Source organism: Rhodnius prolixus, unplaced genomic scaffold, assembly GCF_049639745.1.
Source record: "Rhodnius prolixus isolate KJV_2025 unplaced genomic scaffold, Rpr scaffold_9, whole genome shotgun sequence".
Taxonomy (NCBI): domain Eukaryota; kingdom Metazoa; phylum Arthropoda; class Insecta; order Hemiptera; family Reduviidae; genus Rhodnius; species Rhodnius prolixus.
Genome location: NW_027411604.1, coordinates 18279496 through 18305499, shown reverse-complemented (window position 1 = coordinate 18305499; position 26004 = coordinate 18279496). Strand labels below are relative to the sequence as shown.

The window sequence follows — 26004 nt, the reverse complement described above, 5'->3', positions numbered from 1 at the left end:
TGTTTGTAAAGGTGCTGCACTTTTTTTTATACATATTGATTAAAAAATATAATTGATAGAGTTTATTTATTTTTTTAATGCAAAAATTAAAGATTCTAATCAAGTGCTCAATATTACTGTGGCCACATGGAAACATTTCATTTTTAGATTTTTAGAATCTAATCATCTAAAGTGGAAGCGTTTTTTAACTTTTAGACTTGTTTCTTTAATTCACTGAATTTAGAAACAAAACAGGCGCTACGATAGCCGAGCTGTTAGAGGCAAGGCCCAGCAGAGCTAAGATGTACTATGGGTGGTACTGGTTCACTGGGTTTGATCCACGGTCTATTTTATTTAATGGTTTGTTCATACATTCAATTTTTTCCAACGTAGTCTTGCCTAAAAATTTTTACTCGGTACAATTACTTTTAGTTGGTTCTAATTTGTCTTTATTCTGCTCATTTATAGATTTTTTGGGGGAGATATTACGATGTTTGGCATTTTCTCCAAGCAAAGTCACTTAATTTCCCCCCTCCCAAATATAGATCGAAATAAAGTCTTTAAAAGTGCCTTGAAAAAATGCTTTATATTCCGTTCGAGTTGGTGAGGGACACGACTTACCGATATTGCTATGATTTGCGCAACCGAGAAATTAGACGGGTTAAAAAATTACTGTATCGCATTGACAGTTATATCGATTCGGTACTTTGCCTTTACGGTTCCCTAGCTAAACCCCTTAGTTATTAATCAGCAGACCTTATTTTTGATTGGTAAATATGATTTTAGTGTAAGAAATGTATTCCCAAACTTATTTGGCTAAACATACGGAAAAAGCATCAACAACTTTTATTATTTATTTTATTACTAGCTGACCCGGCAAACGTTGTTTTGCCATGTATGTTATTTCTAGGAAACATTTTTATAGTTAAATAAAAATAATTATCTACTATAAGTGTGCGGGGAAGTATTTATAATCGAATGCATTATAAAGAATAAAAGTATGTTTTATTTAGGTTAATAAATAAATCTTTATTAGAGTAACGAATACATTTTAAACAACAGTCTTTGATAGCTATCTAAACATCAAAAATAAATATTTATATTTTTACTATCAATTATGGCAGTTGAAAAAAAAAAAAAATTAATCTCTTAGCGCAATAGAGTGTACAATATTTTTGGTTAGTCCGTCTTTAGCCAACACAAACAAACTGGATGGTTTTCCCACGCGAGAACATCGCACATATAGTTGTCCGTGGGAGAAGCACGGTGTTTCCAAATCTAAGCCACATACAGACAATGTTTGTCCTTGTGACTTATTGATTGTCATAGCGAATGCCAATCTAATTGTGAATTGAGTGCGTTTGAATTCAATTGGCACATCTGTAGGAATCATAGGGATTCGTGGCAGCAACACATTTTCGCCTTGAAACTTGCCATTCAAGATGATGGCTTCAATAACGTTTTTCATTAATTTTTTAATGACTAATCGTGTGCCATTACATAGCCGTGGTGGGTTTAAGTTTCGAAGTAGAATAATCGGAGATCCAACCTTCAATTGTAAATGATGTGGTGGCATGCCTGGCAAATCCAATGAATTTAAGAACTCAATTGGATAATTCACAGTCTCGTTGGTATCGCAAACTGCATCGATAGATTTATATGACACCAAGTCCCCAGGCAACAGCTGTTGTATCTTTAAATTTAACCCATTGACGTCCACATTTTTAGCTGCCAAGATCGCTCTTTCTGCCAGCCACTTATGATTTGCATATTGTGTGTGTTCGTCGGGAAATATGTGATCGATGAGACTATTTTGCGAGTCGATGATTGTGCAGAAGTCCGTCTGTAATTTTATGCATCCAGTATTTTCATGTACAGCAACTTTCCCATCGCCAATATCTAACAGTGGTTTAGAGAAAGTTTCGGCGGATGGATCCTGAAGCATTTGAACGCGCATGTTCACCGTCAGTTGTACTTTTTCAACATTACGCCATAGTCGCGATGATTTTAAGCACGCGTTGATTTCATCAGCGTAGGTTGAACGCGGAATAACGGGAAGTGTTTGTCTGAAATCACCTGAAAGGAGTAACAAAGTGCCGCCAAATAGTTTATCGTTGTTTTTTATATCCTTTAATGTCCTATCCAATGCCTCAAGCGAATGTTTGTGTGCCATAGTGCATTCATCCCAGATAATAATTTTACATTGTTTCAGCACTGTGGCCATAGACGATTGTTTTTTTATGTTGCACACTGCATCTGGATTATTTTTAATGTTTAACGGCAGCTTAAATGCTGAATGAGCTGTTCTGCCTCCATCTAATAAAGTTGCTGCAATGCCAGAAGATGCAACGGCCAATGCGATGCCATTTTTTGATCGTATCTCGGCAAGAAGTAGCGAAATAAGAAATGTTTTGCCAGTCCCACCTGGTGCATCTAAAAAAAAGAATCCTCCTTGTCCTGCCGAAACTGCCAGCATGATACGGTCGTAGATAATTTTTTGTTCATCATTAAGTAGTGGAACATTGCGGCTAACAATGCTCGCCATTTGTACAGTATCGTACTGTAGTTCACGATTCATATCTGTGTTGAGTAAATCAGATGCACTTCGATTCGGTGAGCCCATACCGAAATGACTGATTGGTAAATTCGCAATAGCAATGCAAAGATCCTCGATAGCAATCAATGCTTCATTGTACATTGCTTCACTGAATGATATTGTTAGATCGTTGCACCTTGTACGATGTCGATACAATATATCATCAGTCATTGAATCTTTGTGATTATCCCACAACATTTGTGCTCGGGCCGGGAAACATGTAGTCAGTACTATAGCAAATAGTAGACGAATTTGTGTTCCTGTGCAGTTTAATGCTGCTTCAGCAAGCATGCTGTCCCAATGATTGTCGTCTTCTAGCAAGCCTAGAGCAAGGCATGCATCTTTATACGTAGGATACTGTTGTCCATCTACCTTCCGTATATCTTGAAATGACAATGGTCCGGTGACATTAACCAACAATAGTCGCAGATAAAAGCACTCAGTCTGCCTTGGATTGACGGTATATACACGACCCAAACTATTTGATTTGAATAAACCGGGGCACGCATCAACTGGTATCCCTTGCTTGCGGGGTATCCATTTTTTCGATTGAGCCCATGTAAAATACCGCGGAACTTCAGAATAGAGCAGTGTTTGTGCGAAGGCACCAAAAGCATCCGCACGATTGCACAATTCAAAAAATTCGGTGAGCGTAGTTTTCGGTGGATTTATAGCATGATCAAGCGCTGGCCGTTTTCAAGATGGACAGCTAAATGGATAACTGCTGGATCCCGTTCATGAATTGGGAAACCGAAAATACGCCAGACAGCTTCATTGGAACTGATATACCGGCCAATTTGGTAATTCGTGATTTCATCATTTTGATTCAACGGAGGAGAATGAACATTATTATTTTCAATCCGAAATACAGCCATATCACTTCCTTTATTCACATACTTGCAAATATATTTGATACTCTTCACCGAACTGCATGACTCAACATTTATATGAGCATTAAAGGTTTTGCTCAGCAGAGGAGAATATGGTACCACCCAACGATTGTCAATGTCGATGTCTGCGTTGTTGGTAGTTTTAATGAAAGATTGTCCGCCATTTTCCAGATTTTTTATTGTAAGTCATCAAAAAATAAAAAAAAAAATTTGCCAAAAAATTAAAGTTTATAATTAACAAATAAAAAATAGGGGTTGATCGTAGAGGGGTGAAAAGTTGAGAGTAATATGAGATTTTTTATTGTAAGTCATCACAAAAAAAAAAAAAAATTTTACTAAAAAAAATTAAAGTTTACAAATAAAATATAAGGGTTGATCGTAGAGGGGTAAAAATTTAGGGTTGTATGTATTTTTGTATGATGTGTCATAAAATAATAAAAACAAAAAATTTTGCCTAAAAAATAAAAATAAAAAATTTAGGGGTGGACTACCCTTAACATTTAGGGGGATGAAAAATAGATGTTGGCCGATTCTCCACCCTGGCCGACAATCACGCTAAGGATCACAAAAATCGATCGAGCCGTTTCGGAGGAGTTCAAGTTCGAACACCGTGACACGAGAATTTTATATATTAGATTAGTCTTTAATTTACAAAATACAAAATATTACGAATGAAAGCACAGATGAAGAATTATAAAATTAAAATAAAGGACCACTTGGTAGAGGCCATCAGCGGGGTTGTTGTTAACAATTCCAAAGTGTAAATATAAATCAACAATTTTTAAAATAATACATTTTCCTTATTTTCTTCAATTAGATGAAGCTGGTTGGACGGAGGAAGCTCGTCTTTACGTACACAATTTAACTGTTGGGCAGATACTCCAAGCCCAAATCTATGATTATGCAGAAGACGGGACACCTCTAGTCTATTTGTATGCATCGTATGGATCACAGGTATTTTTTGTTTTAAATCAATTGCATTACAAAAGTCCTTGCCTCCTGTAGATTAAGAGAGAATTCCTGAATCTCTAGTACAGGTATGGCGACCTTTTTGAGACGTGGGTCAAATTTTGTTCTTTTTTTGGACTAGCTCTTGGGTCACTAATGCCCATTTGCACAAGAGTTAAGTTTAAAAATTTTAAACTGAATATTTTCAAAACTAAACATCTTTAAAATTCAGTTGGTTTAATGGGTAAAATGGGACGAAACAAGTGCTATGGAAGTCTCCTTTTTACAAACATAACTGAACAAAACCTTACAAAAGTGTTTTATTTGAAGAAAAATCTAAATATGGTTATTTGCTTTGGGTTGTCGATTTTTTTTTTTTTTAACAAACAAAATATGAATAAAATTGTAAATTTTATTTGATATTTTGTAAACACTTTTGCTTTATTTCAAATACTGCAAAAGTATTCGTCATCATTTGCGTTTTAGAACTGTAATGATCAAACAAAAGGTTATAGATAGCATTTAAATTACTTTTGTGTCAATGCGTGATTGAAAAAAATACAGATAGAATATAAATTATCCACACAGTTAGAAAATCTAAATCAATCCGCGTAAACAAACAAATAGTTGCCTAGCAATTGTGGGTCAGTGAAAAAGCTTGCACGGGTCAGTGTCTGACCCGCGGATCATAGGTTTGCCATCACTGCTCTAGTGGCTAGTATTGCACTTCGTGGTGTCATTGAAACTCTTGGGACTGTAACGAACTGTATCCAATGATGCCATGGATGAAGTCCATTATGCATTTAAGATAATCAAATAATTCGGAGTTAGTACTTTTTTGCTCTGTCTTAAATTTCTCTACTTTCACTGTCCGAAAAAATTTAAGAATTTAAAGGTCCCTTTAGCTTTTAATTTTTATTTTTAGATGAGTTACATTTTTTATTGTCTTGATTTTGTCTCAGGTTGTATTGATAAATGAAGAACTTGTCATGAGAGGATATGGAGTGATGACTAGCATCCAAGAAGAGTAAAAAAATTTCAGTTAACGTATTCACTGCCGCGTACTGTCATTCCCCCCAAATATTTAATTGGAAATACTGTAAATTGTATTCTTGTTATCGGTGATAAAACTTAAATATTTGATTGAAATATTTTATTTTTTAGATATTATTCAATATTTAAACTAAAGTGCTAATTTTGTATAAAAGAAAGAAAAAAAAAAATCTTTTCTATGTTTTATTTTTTTCAACGAACGAATTTATTTTATGTTTTATTTAATTATTTTTAATGGGTTTCACAGATAATATGAGATGTGTCAAAACAATAATGTTACAAGAAAACTTCTGAAATGGGTTAATAATAAACAATTTTTCCTAGAGAATTTTTACAAGTTAGTGTAACCGTAATATTTATCTAGAATAAATATTTAGGAATGTAGATTTTGTATTAAGGCGTTAATAAACATAAAAAAAAAATATTAAAAAACAAAAAACAAAAAAAATAGGTAGTGGCAAAAAAATATTTTTCCTATTAAATGTATATAGATAAAATTTATATAAAAAAAAAAAAACAAAAAGTCAAAAATATTGTTATATTAATCATAATTTAGAATTAATTAGGTAGCATAATTTGTAAATATGTGTACGCTATGAGATTGTTTGCTGCTCATTTATTATAATATGACGATCGTATGTTCTCATCGAATATAAGGCTGACGAAGAATTTCTATCAGTTGTGACTTAAAATTTTTGGGTTTAGTGTATAAATTTTATTTGTTGACTTTGAAGCGTATTATTTTAATTTTTATTTTTTTTATTTTAGTACTTCAAAAAGAAAAAAAAAAAGAGTGAAAATTCCTGCGTAGGAATGCGGCTGAAGAAATAGAACCGTTTGTTTATATTTTCACAATACATACGTTTGTATTAATCCTGGAATGTAAAGTGATAAAAGTATATTACATATATACATACATTTATATGTATTTAGACAAAAATACCATTAATATTTAGAAGATTTGATTTAATTTTTTTCCCATTGTAATACTTGATTTTTGCTCCTTCATATTGTATATGCATTTGATTTTGTATTGTTTTATCAATAAAGCTATAATATTGTTATGTCAAAACACACAAAAAATTACACTTTACTTTGTCTATAAAAATTCTCAACACCCACGAATATTATCAAAAACTGCATTAATAAGATTTCAACGCAAACTGTTCTCAGCCTGGTAGCAAAAGATTTGATATTTTTGTTAAGAAATGTGTCTATTTACGAAGCCCCTTTTAGTCCAATACGTTTTTTCCAACGTATTTTCTAATGTGCAGATATTCCATTATTGAAGTGCAATTCTGAAAGATGCATGTGGGTGTGTTCTGTACCCAACTGTTATCACCTCACCATTCCACACAAAACGTTTTCTAGCTACAAGCTTTTTTTAGATTTGGGTATAAGTAATGACAAGAAGTGGATGACCACCAATTTTTCAAGTCAAGTTCTTCAGTATTCTCAATGGCAAAGTATCTTTCAGGATAACTGTATTGTTTTTGAAAGATGAATTGTTCATTATCCTGTCATTTCTTTTCTCACATGTTGTGAGAAATCCCAAGTATTCGCCCTTTGCTAGGTAAAGAGTAAAAAAGAATCTTCTTTAGCTTCATAAAATAGTGGTTAGATGAGACTATTCGACTGGTCAGTCCATTTTTGCAGATGAAATTGACTTGCACTTATGGTTTTAATGGTTATTCCTTTCTAGTTGTTTAACTACGTCACAGAAACAAATCTTTGCAAAACCAGTTCTCTGTTGCAATGTTTTTTCAGCATTAAAAAATATGCCACACCCAACGTACACAAAGCTTACTCCTCGCTGTTCACTCTGTTATGTCAGCTGTAGTGACTACTGTCTCTAATACCTTCAAACTCCGATCGACCAAAACCATTGTGCATCTTCTCAATGTTTTTAACTATGGAAGCAGCTTTAGTGCTTTTTTTTTTAGCTTTAGTGCTTTTTTATGAATTATCTTCAATAGAAGTACATACGACTTAAATTGAACAGCCTGTTTCTTCACTTGCTGTAAATAAAAGAGCAAACTCGTTCTTAAACCAACTGATTCTAGTCTTTCCTGACAGGAGAATTTCATGATGGCACGAAAACCGATTTTATTCATTCCCACGAAATACACACAATAGTCTGCCTAAAAACCCAAATGTGAAACATTATTCGACAGAAAAGTTTAGCCTTTGGGAAATTTATTGCTAGGATGTACCAAAAAAAACAAAATTGATGTTAATTTCATCTCGGTCAAGAATTTTACACTTTATCCTCGTAAAATTACAAAGCTGTTAGTTTCACTTACTTCTTGCAGGCTTACTGACGGCTAGAGTAGCTGCACAAAGCCAAATATGTTGTTAACCAAATGTTTAGAGGAGCTTACTCGAAGTTCTTTAAGTATTTTGCCCTCATATCCACTACTTCTGCACGACTCAAAAGTAATGTTACTGCTTTTCAGAGTAAACGTTAAATATTTAATCCCATATTTCAGTTATAATAATGGCCTTAGCGGTTTTATTTCACAACTGAAATTGATTTTTCAAAAATAATTTGCATTCTTCATAGTTAAAGATAATATTCGACCACTTCATTGTTTAAAACACAGCTTTCATGTGCGAAGAATTAAAAAAATTGATATGAACTCCTACCCAAAGTTCTCTTAATGTACTTTTTGAGTTGTGGCAGAAACATTTTAACACACTTCAAAATGCCAAAAACGATTTTTCTCTGCTGTTTAAATTGTTCAAATAAAAACTTGATACAGAATACGAAATTCAGAGAAAGATAACTTTAGAAACATTTTCGAAAAAAATTAAATGTTAAAAATTCATTAAGTAATTTGGTATTACCTTTAGTCTACAAAGTAGTTGTGGATTAAATCCTTAGATGTTAAAAAAATTGAAGGACTCTTCTAACAGAACTAGAAAATTATGATATCTGTTTTTTGCTTCAGATTCTGGAGATTGACATCATGTCCTTATCTAATAATATAGTCTTCTGACTGTAATCTAATGCTATGTTCTCAAACTAAAAAACAGCTATATTATTTCTTCAGTGGCAAGTAGTAATTTCTATTGCACAGGTTTTTATTTTACAGACGTGTAGATAGAATTGGTAAAACAGCCAAATTTGCTGATTTTAAGCTCCTTTCGGTGACAGTGTTTGTGCATAGAATATAGTCATTAGCAATGTATCTGCAATTTTATTTTTTTGAAAGAGAACAGAGAATAAGTAGAAAACACACCACTCACTTATTCATTTAAGGGGATTGTAGTGTTAGATGGATGCTGCTTAGCTCCAACATCAAATAATCGCTGACTCTCATAATTGAATGTCACAGATATTCCAAGACATTGGTCCTGGAAGACGCTGTATAATCAGCTAATCTAAACCTGAAGAGAAGATGTGAAGGGCAAATGACAGCCGATAATTAAAAAGCTGGAGTTTGCAATGAAGCAGGTTTTAAACATACTGGATCCGATCATGAAAAGACTACCCTGCGAATATTCCTTAAGAAATTATTGTAATTCTGCCAGGAAAACACTTCATCAATTAAAATTGATTACTCAAAAGAGATCTCTTCTATATTATTCTTGTTATTACAATATTCATATTCTCTACATTACTTTTCAAGACTATATTTTCTAAAGATCAAAATACCTGACTTGACTAAATGTTGAACTAAGTAGATATTTCTTTTCTATCATTACATAAGATGCAATCAAATAGAAGGAGACAGTTCCAATAGTTTTTCATTACATAGAGTACATAATTATTATCTTTTACACCTATTCTATTTTACTTAAACAGTACAGTCAAAGTTAGCTCACTAATCTTGACTTATCAATACTTGCCTTCAGAAAAATTTCTACCCTAAGTTGCAGATAATCTGTATTTTTAGTGGAATTTAAAGTACTAAATCGATATCTTGTGCCCAGAAATTGCTGAAATATTTGGAAATCCTTATAGTTCACTAAGGAGTGATACCATATCCGCCTTTCTACTCTAACTGTGGATTGGATCTTAAAAAGTAAGCCTAAATTTGATGATTTTTAACGTGGTTGGGAAAATAAACAGAGAAAAAAAGAAAACTGATCAAGATTTCTTGAAAATTGGAATATATTTCTGTGGCTTGGTAAAAGAAGTGCCTAAGTCAAATTTTATCATTTTTCAAGAAAGGCAATTTATCAGATAAGATTTTTTTATGTTTATGTAAATCTTTTATATTATGATATTTTTTTAAAAAAGTTGTGTTTTATGGATAGGTTAACACTGAATTAATAATTTTACAGTAAAAAAAAATAAAATTATGCTTACCTTTACATTTTTATCAGACATAGTCACTTCTTGATATAAATCTCCGAATGAAAGACTGACTTAGGTGATAAACACATTTAAATAATTAATTCATTAAGTTTTATTTTAAATTATACAATTAAAAATATTACATTAGGAAAGTTCCCCATATTAAAATGAACTGTTGATTAATCTTCTCGTTCATCTGGTAAATATTCATCCTCAAGGGGCACTGTTGGTCCTAAAATAAGTGGCTCATAAAAGGAGCGGCTACTTTCACTCAAAAATGGCATCAAATCTTTTAAGTCCTTCATTTTCTTTTCCGGTAAAGGGATTCGGTTTTTGTTAATCGGGATTAGCGTTGGTGTTTCTATCATTTTAACTCTTGTTAATGTACTTGAACGGGTGGAATATGTTTCATTACTAATGTTCTTTCTGGCCAAGTCCAATATTTTAAACGGTTCAGAAGAACTAAATGAATTTTTAAACGAAACTTTTGTAGGAGTTAAGGTTGAATATTGTAACCATTTTATCTTGAACCAGTTAATGCGTTCTTTTTCTGAATTCAGTTTTCGATGTACGTAATGGCTTTTTAAAAGATTTTCGAAATTTAATAAATCTGTTGGTTTCATTTCTATCACTTCTATCGGAGGTTTCCTTGGTACTAATCTAATGAGGTTTGCTCAGTCTCTTGGTATTTCTATTTTAGCAGTTGTATTTTTTTTTACTTTTTCAATAGCCGCGTGTATAGTATCCGCTTCTAGATGCGTGTGACCGGGTTCTAGAAATTTATGATTAATCACAAGCTTTCTTCCATTTTTGCTGCAATTTTCTATTATAAGTGAGAACATGGCTGTTAAATAAATATTTCTCGTTTGTCCCGTACAGCAATCACTAAATATATTAATTTCAGAAACATTTGTTGGTAAAGTTAAGATGTACTGTCTTAAACAGGATGCGATTTCTTGACCTCCTCTGCCTCCAATAGATTCATCCCAGATGTAACATAAAGCTTGTTTCTTCTTGCTAACACAACTGTAAACAGTTAAGTTAAATGTCCACAAACATCTTTTATAAAAAGAAATATTGTTTTGAAGCATAGGAGTGGGGAGACATTTCTGTAAATCAAAGCTTAAAAATGCTACATCTCCCTTATCGAAGCTTTGGCTTTTATCTTCTTTTTTTACGTTATAAGCCTGGTCAGCCAAGGCAAGGTGTTGGCTGTAAGATTCTTCTAGTACTGCCTTTTCTTGTAAATCTGTACAGGCATTAATCTGGATCTTATATTTGTCGCATTTTGCGCAGGTGTCATTAGAAGGATGATGAAATGATAAATTTAATTTTTCGACAAATACTTTTCTATAAAATGATTCAAGTTCTGGTACAATGTTTTGATGTGAACAATGTTCTTTGTACAATTTATACATTTTGGAAATGTTCAAATCTTGGAGCAAGTACTTTTTTTCAGTGTGTGATCTTGAATAATGACTTATGTACGAAGGAAAACTTTTTATATGTTCTTCAATTTTTGTAACTGAATCAACACATATTCTCTGCTGGTGACCATGTTTCCCCCTTTCATCGGCTGGGCAAATGAAAGCACTTGTAGAATCTCTTTTCTTTTTTGCTATAACTTTAATTTTCCCCGGCTTGATATCTAACGTATTTAGAAACATAGAGCGGCATACTTGAATTTTATACCCTTCGCAATTATACCAAAAATATAACAGAGTAAATCGTCGCTTACTTGGTTTTTGATTCTGACGAAGCCGTTCCACTTTCTTTTCGATTTCTTCAAAGCTCTGTGCAAGAAACTGATTCTGAGAGTTAGAATCCAATGCATAAAAGTCTTGAAAAATTTGTAATCTCATCTCTTCGCTAAGTTTTTCTCTGCACTTTCTTTTACATGTACAAGCATCTTTTAGAGCTTTTCCAGGAAATACTTCTTTGAAGTCGAGAAATAAGGGTCACCTTTGCTTCTTGCCTCATGACGCCTATTTCTCTCCCAGCCACTAGGATTTCTTTTCCTCTTTCTAGTTTTGTCTTTTTCGGCCAATTTATTTCTTCCTCTTCTTTTTTTATTCAGGATTCTTGATTCTGAGTTGTTTACAGCAATCAAGTCTTCAACTTCTCGAATGTCTTGAGCATTTTCTATTTCTTCATAACCAGAAGATGACTCCTCACTATGCGAAGGATTATAAACATCTGAACTATCATCAGATATGAAAAGATCTTCTGAAAGACTGACATTCTGAATATTTGCTAACGGCCCTGAAGTCGCCGAATGATGAGACGACCCATCAGCGATTGATGGTGTAGCCAACACAATTGTATCGTCTGGTAAAACGCGGTGAATTGAATTGACTGGAAAAAAAAAACACTATTCACAAATTTCTGTACACAATAAAAAATCAGAATATTACAATAAAAAACAAATACTAAATGATATCGTACATCCCACTTTTTAACTTGAAATGAAAATCATAATCATATCTCTTCTAGAATATTTTATTTTATATAAAACTTAAAATTTGGAGTTAAAATCATGTTATCATGTAACATATTATTTGTAGATAGCTACGTTTGCTTCAGGTATAGAGTAAATGGGCAATATCTCACAACTTATTTCAAGTGTTTAACTTACAGATAGAAACGGAGAGACTTAGAAATATTTAAACACTTAAATTGAACAGTTATGATGGCTTCAGTTGTTTTCTTTAAAACCATACTTGCTCTTCGATAGGTACATGAAATCTATTTTGTACAAGCCACGAGAACCCATTTCTTTTAATCATAATGTGATATTTAAAGTATTCTTTAGGAAACGTTCAGAGTACATAAAAGGCCCCAAACAAAGCATTCCACTAATTGTATTTTTTAATATAACTAGTAAGGTTTTTGATAATTAATTACTTTTTTAAAAAACAAAATTTTTAAATTAAACTTATAAAGGAGGGTGGAGAGGTATAATACACTAATTTCCCAGTTTCCTTGCTGCGTTCCCTTAAAATTGAACACAAAAAATTATAAAATTCAATTTAATTTATTCCTTATTCTCACAAGTTAGTAACTTAAAATTGCAGTAATTAGTTAATTTCTCTTGATTTTTTGAAAACTTACTTTAGGGAAGAAAATACTAAAAATGCATACGACCTAATAAATGAAATAATAAAATAGCATAATCACCAGTTTTTCTTTCAGCGTAATAAGCGAAATGTTAAAAGCATTATCAGGGTTGGAATGGAATTATTTATACTCAAATCATAGTTGATAAAGTAATAGAAATAATATTATGATAAAATATTAACAAAACTTTTAATTGGGAGTGGGGCACTAAGTAACCTAAGTACTAGTACTACAATGTATAACCTTTTTTTTTTTACTAGTAAACTAAAGGAGAAGGTAGAATTAAATAAAATTAACTTGACCGAAGAATACCGATAATTGCCGAGAACATTCGTGCAGTTGTAAGTGAAACAGATAGTGGAAGGTAACAGGCGGCTAAGGCACCATGGGTTCTGACCCATGTAAGATCTTTGTGTTAGTGACTAAATTCTTGGAATTACCTCACTCACACAAAGATTTTACATGGGTCAGAACCCATCGGTCCTTAGCCGCCTGTTACCTTCCAATAACTGTTTCAATTATTTACATCTACCCGAATGTAGTCGGCAATTGTCGGTATTCTTCGGCTAAGCTATTTAATTTAACTTTCTGCTTTAGTTTACTAGTTTCTAGTGATGGGCAGAACGAGTCCGTCTTTGGACTCGTTGGATTTGAATCAGTTCCAGGGTTGGAATCGATTCCAACAACTCGTTCACCGATTCCGGTCTCTGTACTTACCCTATGCATTAGTAACATTGTAAAAAATATCATTAAATGTTAGCTTTCCCAGTTAATAACAAAACTATATTTCTTTAACACACATTGAGTACTATCCCTAATTTCCAATTGCACTGATAAATATAAAATTAACAACGTAACACAAAAATTAACATAAAAATAGACTAGTCAATTATAAAAATTAAAGCAATGCTGTTTAGTCATTATCTAGCTTGACCACTGGAAGACTGGAGTTAATGTGCTTCAAGAGGATCCAAGATAGAGAAACGGAAATGGGTAGGAAATTATTCCCATAAAAAAAAATCTAACCCTTCAAGCAAAATGATAATTACTCATAAATAAAGAAATATTTATTTACTAAGAATTGAATATCAAGCTTTAAAAATATTATCTCATTATCTTACGAAAAGAAAAAGCTGTGTGCTTAATCTTTAACATAGCGCTGGACACTCTTATTCTTATCTTCATTGGGTAAGTTTGAACGTGTACATGTCAGCTAGACGGTCAAAGTAAAACTGGGCCAAAATTTAGTATTACCTAACTGGTTTACTTAGTGTAGTATCCCTCCCACTCTATCACCTATTTCACAAACATTCATCGATTAAAAATATTTTTTAGTTAAATATTCGTTTCATTGGAATACAAAAAACATTATAACGCTTTCTTAAGATGATTTGAATTTTTAAAATTTGTTTTTGTCCATTACTCTTATAAAATACGAAGAATTTCAAATAAAATATAATATACAAACACAGAATGATCTAGTGTGCAGGTGGAGTCAGTCGTAGTTACCATGACAACGGAACCGTTAAACGACTCCGGTTCCAGCTCCAGCAATTTCTATTGGCTAGATTCAGTGAACGAAAAAATGGAACGAGTCCGGTTTCAAAAGGATTTAAATCACTCCGGATTCGACTCCACCAACTCCAGTGGATTTAACCAATGAAAATGCTAGAGCTGGGCCGGAGTCGTTTAACGGTTCCGTTGTCATGGTAACTACGACTGACTCCACCTGCACACTAGATCATTCTGTGTTTGTATATTATATTTTATTTGAAATTCTTCGTATTTTATAAGAGTAATGGACAAAAACAAATTTTAAAAATTCAAATCATCTTAAGAAAGCGTTATAATGTTTTTTGTATTCCAATGAAACGAATATTTAACTAAAAAATATTTTTAATCGATGAATGTTTGTGAAATAGGTGATAGAGTGGGAGGGATACTACACTAAGTAAACCAGTTAGGTAATACAAAATTTTGGCCCAGTTTTACTTTGACCGTCTAGCTGACATGTACACGTTCAAACTTACCCAATGAAGATAAGAATAAGAGTGTCCAGCGCTATGTTAAAGATTAAGCACACAGCTTTTTCTTTTCGTAAGATAATGAGATAATATTTTTAAAGCTTGATATTCAATTCTTAGTAAATAAATATTATGAGAGTAATTATAATTTTGAAGGGTTAGAATTTTTATGGAATAATTTCCTACCCATTTCCGTTTCTCTACCTTGAATACTCTTGAAGTAAGTTAACTCCAGTCTTCTAGTGGTCAAGCTAGATAATGACAAAACTGCATTGCTTTAATTTATATTTGACTAGCCTATTTTTGTGTTAATATTTGTATTACGTTGTTAATTTTATATTTATCAGAGCAATTGGAAATTAGGGATAGTACTCAATGTGTGTTAAAGAAATATAGTTTTGTTATTAACTGGGAAAGCTAACATTTAATGATATAATAATATAATAAATTGCGTGACATTTGTTCTTATGTTTAATCGTTCCAAACCTTCTGCTGCCTCATTTTCATTTTTATTTGCCTAAATTTTTTGGGGCGGGGCGGAATCACTTTTTTTAAAAATAGGGATTTGAATCAACTCGTTCCACCATCGGACTCGTTCCAATGGAACGAGTCCGCTCAAATAGCCCATCACTACTAGTTTCTGGCATCGTGCAGATGGTTTTTATTTGTTTACATTAACAAAAGTGATTTGAATTAATAGTTTACCTCTACATTATTTAACAACCTGAAAAAAATTGATGTAATAACGCCAATCATTTAAGGTACAATAAATTATTATTAAAAGAAATGTATTTCCAAAAAAATTAATTTTAATTTCCTTATCAAAATATGCATTGCCGGTAGCACCACAAAAATGTGTTCCATCTCTAAGAATAACATTCTTTCAAAAGCACGAAAATTCGCCCATATAGTCTTTTTCAAAAGCTGATCTCTTAATACTGTTTAATAAAGACTTGTTTAACGGCTGGATTAAACATTAAATTGTCTGCTTTTAAAATTGTGATGATTAATTAATAATTTAAGATAGATGAGGATTTCACATCAGATTTTAAAATAATATCTTTAAACTTGTGCTTAGATGTTCTCTTTAAAACCGTGCTTTAAATCAAGGGCAAATATTGTAATATACTTAACGTTAAACATTGTTTATGATTATGTTATTTTGGAAACAGACAGGAACTAATTTACATTTTGCTTGTTTACGTAATTTAATTTTTTTACATTAAATTTTATAATAGAAGTAAAGTTATTATATTCTAATTTTCATAATTCATATGCAAATTAGTTTATAGAATTAGTGGAAGCTGCATGTTAAGCGTAATCACAGCAATATCCTTGAACTAAGTTACTAACTTACGGTGCCCTGGTGACGGGCAAACTGTGAGAACTTTCACCTCATGTCTACACAGACGGGAATATTAAGTATGCAATTATTCCATGAAAAATCAGTGTATTGAAAAAAGTTGCATTGTATATCTATATAATTCTGAATTAATGCTCTTGCATTAAGTTTCGATTTTTTTGAGGCCTTTATTAAACTGATGTCAGCTATTTGTGGACACTTGGAATTTTAACTTTAAACTTACATATATATCCTCTGTAGAGGTTATCCCAGATTGAATTTTCACAACGGTGATATTCTTCAGAGAACAATCTAAAGTTGCAAATGAGGTTACAAAAATCTGAGAGAGTTGAATATTGTAAGTTTCGGACTATTAATAGGTATGTATACATATATTTCCAGTTGAATCTTTGCATGGAATACATTTCATTAGTGACCCAAGATAAGTATACCGATTATATTCTAATACGTTGCGAACCATCTCTTCGGTAATGTTGCAGAAAATGAAATTAATATAATTATTGCATAGAAGAAGAGAAAATTTCATGGAAAGAACTATAAAGGTCTGCGCAACCTGATTAACCAGTATCTTAATTGTGAGCCGTATGCCTTCTCCATGCGAATCGATATCAACAGAAGATATGAGAGGATGATTTAACTTATCTCAGCAATAGGTAGTCAGACCTTTGATCAAGGCTCGAAGAGCTAACAATCTATACTCTTTTTTTAAAATGTTTAATCATCTGAGAAACTGAAGTTGAAGAAACATTAACGAATTATATAAGCTTATACATCTCTAGTAATTTCTTAGGTCTTTGCTCGTAGTTCTGATTCCTTGACTTTGTAAATTTACGTAACGGATGGACGGTTTCTCCTCTGACTTACAAAACTGTAAAGAATGGATCTTGCATAAGTTCTAATTTATAGGGATATCTTCTTCAATAAAGATAACCAGGTGCTTAGGAAAGGTTTATGTGAGCATCTGATTGACGACTCTTGGAGGGCCTGAATCATTTAACTTCATAATTTAGTACCGGTAAATTAAATATTAGGTGTTTATTAAATATTAGTAGTAGGTAGATTATATGATCAGGAACTTAATCAGACATGTTATGCTGACATCAATTTATTCTGAGGTCACACATTGGATCAAAATAGTTAATCAAGGTTACTCTATTGCCCTCGACATTATTTCCATACTTAAACGTTCCATTAATAAAATTAGTTCATTTGTAGGTTCTAAAAAAATAACGTACATATTAATATTAGTTAGGATGAAATATCTCAAAAAAATAACCGGGAAAACAAATTTCTTAGTATTTTTTTACTGGGTAAAGTTTTTAACAAATAATTATTATTATTCTTAGAACAATAAATGACCCAATTTATGGAATATTACTCTTTTATTTTACTTTTAATAATAGCTATGGAAAAAAAAGTTACATAACCTCTTACAAAGAACTGAAAAATAATTTTTAAATTTTCTCGTAACTCTGACACAATGAGCAATTATGTACTGTTTTGTTTTAATTTGTCGGTACTTAACGATTATTACTTCATAATAAGATTCATTCGTTAACTTTTATGATTATTATTCATGTTTAAAGAATACACATAGATTTTATCCCAAATGGTGTTAAGTTTAAATTGCGCATAATTGACTTGCTAAAAAAAATCTTCAATTGATTATTATATTTATAAGATCGCGTCGCCATTATATGATAAAATATGACACAAAATATAATTTATTGCTTCCGAATTTGACCATTAATAGTATCTAATTAATTATAATCATTCTATCATTGCTGCCAATATTAAATTCCAATACAAAATAATCTGATAACTCACTTACTCTATTTAACATTTGCCCAATATTTACTAATCTTTGCAGTAAGTAACTTAAGATCAGATAAATGAGAAATGCTCTTTTTCCAGATAATTCCAGAGAATGTGAAGAACCAATTCTTAAATAGTTCTTTTCGCTCAACCTATTTCCTTCAATCAAAGTTTTAAATGAATCTTTATGTCACGGTTAATGTTTTAACTTAATTTGTACTTTACAGGGCCATATTAATAGTCATTTTCCTGGTTTTAGGGGAAAGAGTTAGGCTTCCCTGAAGAAAATTTAAGATACTGTTTTTACTCAGACTGAAGTCTGCCTTAGATGTCTTCAGATTTATAAGTTTCCTAGGAAGATTTTCTCTTGCTCCAGTTCTGAAAGTATGGTCCAGAACCAATAAACTTACTTCTTTTTTAGCTCCTGCTGGAGAAAACTGTTACTTATTACGTTAACTGAATTCAGCCCCCATAAGACTGCATTTATGCTTTCGTCTTTTTGGTATTCAGCTGTCTTATTATTATTATATTTTACTACTCTTCGGTCCCGTATTTCATAATGTCATTTCAAAATTTAATGCATTGGTCCCAAGGTCACTTATTTATCGTATAAACCAATAGTACTGCACAAAAATTGTTGCTACTTATTTTCATTTACATGTCAAGTTTATCACAAACAGCTAATTACTTATGCATGTCATTTACAAATAATTTAATAATTTTAAGTAAAGAATATTACATTCTAACAGAGAAAGTAACCATTCTTTGGGTGAATTGACCTTGAATCTAATTTCATTTTGGAATATTTCGCAGTATTTGAATGCGATTATTTCGAAGTATTATAAGGAAAATCATCGTAGCGGTTTTTGAAAAAAATCTTTAAAAAATTAAAAAAGAAACCCGGAGTGTAGCACCATAATATGGTGTAAATTAAGCTTAAATTCACATTTAGATACAAAATTAAGGTAATAAGCTTGAAACTTTCAAGGTTTCGGTCTTAGAGATTTTTAATTCTATATTACTTTTTTGAGGTGTGTAGTGCGTAATGTGGTTTTATCTACTATATATGTTTAAAATAAAATAAAAACATTAACCACTGAATGGTAGATCCATTTGTAATGGAAATTGCTAATGGTAGGTTGCAGCAATTACAGTTATGGTTATTCAGTAATAAAATATAATTTGTTTTTGTAATTGGTTTCCTTTTCCCTTATCTATATACAGAAACATGTTGTTAGATTGTGTTTATAAATAACGTGATAATATACTAGCCGTGCGCACTCAAAACTAAGGCTGGTCAAAGAAAATTCATAATTCTCTCGCACTGAAATAGAACTTCTGGAATAGTTCTGTATTCTGAGCAACAGGCCGTACTCCGAATGGCCTGTTTTAACCCATCATTTCTCCGTAATATTATTATTATCATGGTTGATAATGAAAATGATTGACAACGCTTTGTTAAATAACTGTTTTTTATTTTTTAAATTGTATTTAATAATTTAAGGAGCGCCTAAATTTGAGGTTAAGGCGCCTAAAGCCTTTTTAATTGTCTGCTGCTGAACAATGTTTTCCCGTTAATAAATAGCACTATCAATAGTAGTGAGCTGCGGAACACTTCTAGAAAGAATAAAATTTAAGAGCAGGCAGGCAACTGTATGCGAACCCATGATAACAGCGTGAGTATCTGTTATTTTAACCACTGAACAAATTCCTTTGCTGGCATATATTGTGATTATTACTTTAAAAATAATGAAAACAAAAGTAACCCTAAAAAAACAATGAATGTAAAACAGCATAATACAAACACAATGTTAACGAATCATTGATCCTTGCATAGATTGAGGTTTGTCAAGCTAGTCAGATATGGAGACGAGTTCATGGTTTATAGCTAGCCTCTGTAATAACGGCCAAGGAAAAATGACTTTCACAACTTTCTCTTACTGCATTACAATTAACTAATTTCAATTAAAGAAAAAGTTAAACACATGTAAAGATAAAAGATGGAAATTTCTGCTGCCTAAGATTTTATGATTAGATGTACGTGTGGTAAAGCAAGTGACCTCAGTCTTTTTTCTCCACTTCAAACACTAAAAAATAAAACTTCTTTGTACTCTTAAAAAATTATTTTTCCAGTTTTTGGTTGAAATAAAAATGTCGTTACATATTAGTGCAGTTTAAGAAAAGTTTAAAGTAAAATAGTCCAGCATTTTTCCAGTAATTTCAAACCTCAGGAAATTATACTTGAAATATCATTTCTATTTAACATATTTTATACAATTGAAATTCTATATGTATATTGGACACTTGGATAATAAAGAAGAAATGATTCGAATTTTTAAATAGGTAAGTTTTGAGTACAATATAATTTGATTTTATTTACTTTACTTCACAATGTTGGGCCCCAGTTTGTGCATAACTGTTTAGAATAAAAGAAAAATACTACTTTACCATTTTTCTAACAAATGAAAACTTATTTATTATTAATAGTTACACTCTGAACTTGAACTTAGTAGGTCTCCCTTACAAGTCCAACCCTATTGCCGCCACACCAAACAACTTTTCTTCTATGTACAATAAAGTTTAAAATAACTTCATTCATTTATTTTTAATATGATAAGGACGTATACTGATTTTTTTTATTTTTCAAGAAACAGTGATTACAAAGAATTGATGAACTGTTTCTGCTGCGAGTCATAGGTCAACCATACTATACTATCTTGTACTTAGAAATGAGGTCGGCATTGATTGATAGTGATAAAAAAATCATATAGGAAAATAAAAAAGAAACTTACGGTAGGTTTCTTTTATAATTTACACTATAAGAGAAAGTCTCGCGGCTCATTGCCATGTTGCATGTCACCAATTAAAAACACAAATCTGTTATTACAAATTAGTTGGCTTAATCCCAGCGTTCACACAATGACTTGCAACTCGTGAATTTCGGCCATCCAACGATGACAGCTGTCTTCAGGCACGCAAATCAGATAACAAATATGAGTATGTTTCAGCAATTTTTTGGTTTTTGAGTTGTGCAGCGCCCACACAACAGACAAACACCGTCAAATTTCAAAAAACTATGTTTTTAGACAGTCCTAATACGGAAATTCCGAAATCAAAATTTGGTTACCATCAAAATGTTTCCTCTTACCAAGGAAAATGAAAGAGTAAAAATACAAATTATTGAACCAGTTAGCAATTAACTGCTCCTTGTAAATGCTTTCTACTAACCTGAATATTACGGTATTATTGTTTAAAATTTAATTAATACTCATGTAAAGTTTTATTTGTAAAACCATGCTCAGCGAAATAGATCGGAATTTCGATTCCTTCCTCCAGAAAAAAAAGGAATAAACTTGTAATTTTTGCTAAATTAAACAAAACGGCCTTACTATGAAGGCAATCGTTTACAAAATGAAAGCAACGTATTTACAAAAATATTAGTGATTAAGTTAATAGTGTTTCAGGACATAAAGTTTTAACATTTACGTTTTTCCTTATTTATGAAGCAATATTTATTTTACAAGAAAATTATATAACCATATTTTATAGGTTTAAATCATTTAACTAAAAATATAAATCAAATAAACAAAGCACATGTATAAAACAATGATCTGTTTGCGACTGGCTTAATAAAAACAAATCTTCATTAAAATAAAAACAACATTCAAGGTTTACTATTAGGAAATGAATGAATTTTATTTCTTTTTAAATTGGCTGCAATCCATTCGTCTGCCTCTCTTGAAAGAGTGTCATCAAATTCTTTATTTCCACCAATTTTGCCTAGAACAGTAATAGTAATAAATTACCTTTACTGATTGCTAATCAAATCGTTATATAACAAGGGGACCTATAATGACTCGACGAAAATAAAACTATACTGATAAAAATAACATAAAAAGTTTCACTTGCATTTTAATGTTTTTCACTCCTAGTTTTTTTAATATGTAAAGGAAAATATTTTTTACAAAAATATATTTGTCTGACTTATACATAAATTAATAAAATCTAAATATAATTATTCCGCTGTTCATAATACAGCTTGTTTGTTCTAAAAACAATGACGATATTTACTTTATCTTTTGTGAAATGAAGCATGGGAAATGCAGTCAAATTTTTGAAATGGAAATTACAGTAGTAATACTTGATCTGCAATTTTCTCGAAATTTGAAAATATATTCTTAGCAAATGGTCAGTTTTCTAAAGCCACTTTATATAAACCGAATTTTTTGTTCTCGAAACTTGTAATTTCAGAGAAAACTCATTGCCGCAAATTTATAAGGCCTCTTATTTGTACCTTACATGTAAATAATTACTTTTTACGGGAAAGTGTATTTTTATGGAATTCGATTTTTCTTTTCAATAGCTTTAAACGTCACTTCCAGAATTTAATTATTCACACGCTAACTTAAATTTCATTCAAGATTGAACTAGCAATCCTCACATTTCGCTTAGAAAACAGTTTTTGTAATACAAATTTCGACGAATGCTTGACCAAAAAACATAACGACAACCTAATAACATACTGCATAATAATGAAGTAAAAGTCAGCACCGTGCTCTGATCGACAAAGGCAATAATAATTGTACGTAATTGATGTATGGGTGTAAGTTATATGTAAGTTTATATATTTGTACGTAAATCTATGTTTTTAAGAGGCGTGGACTTTATTTTTTCGACTATTGTGTTTACATTGACACTGTTTATAGCAGCGATAATGTCATTTGGAACGTTAACAGGAACATTGCCCTTCAAAATATAATAACTGGGTAGTAATACCTAGGTTCATATATAGCTACCTTCCCTTCGATCCATCTTTCAGTTCACTGTCCAGTGATAGATGGTCTAAAAGGAGGAAACACTGCTCGAAGGCAGGCTGTGCAGTGGAAAAGGTTCCGGATGCTAGTGACCAACTAGTAACCATAGTTATTCAAAAAATTGTGCAAGAACATGAACTATATTTTTTGTTTTCTTTTAGCGTTCATTACCTTCAGAAACTCTTAGCTTATAAACACTGTGCCGACTTTAGAGCGTTCACCGACTAGTGAGCAGTACAGGCTGTAGGAAATCTAAAAGCTGTGTAACAGGAGTCAAGCACGGCACTTTTGCTTGCGAGGCTACTGCGCTAAACAGCCTAATCCCTCTCCTTCATAAATAACATTTCTGAACATAGTTAACATTTTCATTTTTTAAAATTTTTATTTTTGTTTCTTAGTTTTATTATGAGCTGTAATTTAACTGCATTTAGATTACTTGGTGCTGTTCAAAAATGTTAACTAATTTAGTATATCCAGACATGTGAAATTAAGTTAAAAAATAACTTACCATTTCTTATAAAACCCTGCTCATTATCATTAACAAATCCATTTATTTTTTCACTAGTTTGTACAGGTACATTTTTTCTAAAATTATCAATTTGTAAATGTTTACAAAGTTTGTTAACATCAGTTTCATCAACAGTTTTTCCCAAAAAGTCTGCAACCTTTCTTATAGCTTCTTTCATATCCTATTTTTGAAAAATAAAAGACAAAATAAAGCATGATGCATTAGAATAGAAAGAAAAACTTAAGATAATGATAATTTTTCCTTCGCTACTTACTGTTACAACATCTTCATAGAATAAGAAAAGTAGATTTGGATTATTCTTGAGCTTCCATGCTTCTTCAATGTGGCCCCAATATGGTGAGTAGACCACTATTATAATATAGTAAACCGTTATTGCATTATTTTATAAAAATAAATTACCAAATTTAAACTAATTTAACAAGACTTACGCAGATCATTTTTAAAATAGTTCCAATATTTAGGAAAATCGCCGATATAATCGTGCAGTTTAACCAGACGATTATGATGAAAATACGATGGTGCAACGTCTTTTGCATTTCTAGCTACGTAAATAACTTTACATGTTTGCAATAATGTTGGAGGTAACAATGAAAATGGTAAATGAGTTTTAAAATGTCTTGGTGAGTCCATAGTTGTTGCTAATTCATATCCTGGTGTTTTCCAATTCTTTAAGGTGTCAATAACTTTAGAATCGCGATTCAAATTGTAAAGTTCTTCAGCAAAATCATCATGTATTAACATTTCAACCCTGTAAGAATTAAAACAGAATTTTCCATATTGTTTTCAATAATTTGTAGATTCATTGGTTACAATTATATTCGATATCATAAGGGGAATTTCTTCTTCTTCTTTTTTTAATTCAGTGCCCCTTCTGAAATGTATGAGTAATTTCTTCCTCGCTAAACGAAGAACTAATTATCCCTTAAAAGTTATTTCTTGAAGTAGTATTAGTGGTCAATTTTGTCTACTTGTTTTCCTCACATATGACCTGTTTCAATTAGTTCAATAGCTTCGAGTAGACAATTTGAATTACACCGGCATTATAAATAAATTTTCAGGAAATCTTTGAATATTGAGACCAGAATTGTATGAGAGCAAAATTTCAATATTAATTAAGACATTATTGTTTCAAACCTTGGCTCTTCATTCAGAATTTTCGTAAAAGAGCAATGAAAATAGACAGAAACGTTTTTACTCGCGGTACATCCCTAATCTTGTCCTCAACGTTTCTTCTTATTTCTATTTTCTTGATGAAATCTATTAATCTATTATTATTAAAGAACTATACGATGAACATAAATAAAAAGTAAATTAAATAAATAATAAACAATAAATTAGTAAAAAATTATAAAAATTAGTAGAACAAAAAATGACTCACTCTAAAAATGGAACTCTTATTTGTAATGAATATTTGGAAGCAGTATCGTAGTCAAAATTATTATTTACAAGCCACACCAATTCTTGGCAAAGTGTTGTACCTAAACCGTTAATTCGTTAGTAGCAAATACTTATAAAAAAAAAAATAATAATAATAATAAATAAATAATAATATCACCAGATCTGGGATAAGTGACCACCCATACATCGTCCTTCTTTAAGGGCATGTTGTAGTAATGTTCCGCATGCTTCTTATAGGCTGCTGGCAGTACAGTTTTTAGAGGGCCAGCTTTCACAAAGCCACTTCTTTCACCTCTAAAATCATTACACAATTGTTTGTTTATATTTTCTTCTAGTGGTTCTATAGAATGCGGAAACATTTTATTTGGATTATAAAAATTATAATATTAATAAACTGGCCACTCTGAGAACGAAATTTAAAAAATAAGTTTACGTTCCCAAAATTTAAAATTTTAAAAGAGAGAAAACAAATTAAAACCCGTTATATTCACGAAATAACATAAGGCGGTAATCCTAACTATGATCATTATTAATGTGTGGAATACATATATAAGTATATTTCTCTCTATAGTGCCTCAAGGACATCAAAAATTGGAGTAGTGGGGAGTATCCTAATTATACTATTGCCTACTTAAATTACTACTATTATTCGGTAGTTGAGATAGTATTCTGCAATTATTGTCACATGAAAATAATTTAGCATAAGGCGGAATATTGAACAGTGATAACACAGACCTGTCATTACAATGGAAATTTATTCTGAGGGTTAGTGAAAGACTTCTTTCTTGATGACCAATGTGGAAAATAGCGCTGAATCCAGTTCACCTCTTTCTTGGGATATCATTAAATCCGAATTCCGCTTTATCAATGACAGTTTCTCTTCATTCTTAACTTCTGTTTATATAAGCCACAATAATTTTTATCATTCCTATTTTTAAGCAGTTATACTCACATTCAAAAACGTTAATTTAACGTTTTATTCATTTCTGTACTTATTAATTCTCTGGTATAAATTTTTAAACAATAAGTCTCTCCTGCCAAAGCGTGTTTTCTAATTACTTTAACATATTTTACTACACAAGATGGTTTACTTTGGATCACTGTTTGGGCTCCAGAACTTACGAGGTTGCTTAGTGTATGTAATAAGTGAATTTTTAATGTGGCATCTATTTCAA

The 26004-nt window shown here is 31.4% G+C and overlaps 4 protein-coding genes and 1 long non-coding RNA gene across 11 annotated transcripts in view; 2 read left to right on the top strand and 3 right to left on the bottom strand.

Moving 5' to 3' along the window:
• The window catches only part of spoon (A-kinase anchor protein spoonbill), a 191940-nt gene extending 185655 nt beyond the window's left edge, over positions 1-6285 (top strand). For 5 of the 6 annotated variants that reach the window (XM_074127613.1, XM_074127614.1, XM_074127617.1 and 2 more), the window contains 2 exons: positions 4283-4419; positions 5376-5989. In XM_074127613.1, coding sequence (XP_073983714.1) covers positions 4283-4419; positions 5376-5444 — 206 coding nt within the window. In that variant the 3' untranslated portion in view covers positions 5445-5989. Of the gene's footprint in view, positions 1-4282; positions 4420-5375; positions 5990-6234 lie in introns of those variants that run through there. The other variant, XR_012458334.1, reaches the window with a different exon arrangement.
• Positions 1105-4184, bottom strand: LOC141453954 (ATP-dependent DNA helicase pif1-like). Its single transcript, XM_074127619.1, has one exon. The coding sequence runs from the start codon at positions 2864-2866 to the stop codon at positions 1121-1123; it is 1746 nt and encodes a 581-aa protein (XP_073983720.1). The 5' UTR covers positions 2867-4184; the 3' UTR covers positions 1105-1120.
• A 3484-nt stretch (positions 6286-9769) lies between the features above and the next one.
• LOC141453957 (uncharacterized) lies at positions 9770-13201 on the bottom strand. The gene is made up of 2 exons (XM_074127626.1): positions 12947-13201; positions 9770-12124 (listed from the first exon to the last, which is right to left on the bottom strand). The coding sequence occupies exon 2, from the start codon at positions 11629-11631 to the stop codon at positions 10444-10446; it is 1188 nt and encodes a 395-aa protein (XP_073983727.1). The 5' UTR covers positions 11632-12124; positions 12947-13201; the 3' UTR covers positions 9770-10443.
• Positions 13202-14883: 1682 nt separating this feature from the next.
• Positions 14884-20699, top strand: LOC141454767 (uncharacterized). Of its 2 annotated transcripts, XR_012458963.1 has the most exons (4): positions 14884-15671; positions 16196-16332; positions 16421-16632; positions 16753-20699. It is a non-coding gene; the product is annotated as an uncharacterized lncRNA (long non-coding RNA). The 2 variants fall into 2 exon arrangements; XR_012458962.1 differs by having other exon boundaries at positions 16196-16632.
• An 876-nt stretch (positions 20700-21575) lies between these two features.
• On the bottom strand, positions 21576-25373 carry LOC141454766 (sulfotransferase 1C2-like). The gene is made up of 6 exons (XM_074129349.1): positions 24987-25373; positions 24810-24909; positions 23860-24179; positions 23685-23779; positions 23411-23591; positions 21576-21868 (listed from the first exon to the last, which is right to left on the bottom strand). The coding sequence occupies exons 1-6, from the start codon at positions 25186-25188 to the stop codon at positions 21753-21755; spliced, it is 1014 nt and encodes a 337-aa protein (XP_073985450.1). The 5' UTR covers positions 25189-25373; the 3' UTR covers positions 21576-21752.
• Between the last annotated feature and the right edge of the window lie 631 nt (positions 25374-26004).

What these genes read in the sequence shown, in the direction of transcription:
- LOC141453954 (XM_074127619.1), bottom strand. Translation starts at nt 2,866, where the DNA reads ATGCTTGCTGAAGCAGCATTAAACTGCACAGGAACACAAATTCGTCTA.
- LOC141453957 (XM_074127626.1), bottom strand. Translation starts at nt 11,631, where the DNA reads ATGAGATTACAAATTTTTCAAGACTTTTATGCATTGGATTCTAACTCT.
- LOC141454766 (XM_074129349.1), bottom strand. Translation starts at nt 25,188, where the DNA reads ATGTTTCCGCATTCTATAGAACCACTAGAAGAAAATATAAACAAACAA. An exon ending in GGTCACTTATCCCAGATCTG is followed by an intron (nt 24,910 to 24,986) that starts GTGATATTATTA and finishes TTAACGGTTTAG; the next exon opens with GTACAACACTTTGCCAAGAA. An exon ending in CTATTTTAAAAATGATCTGC is followed by an intron (nt 23,780 to 23,859) that starts GTAAGTCTTGTT and finishes ATATTATAATAG; the next exon opens with TGGTCTACTCACCATATTGG.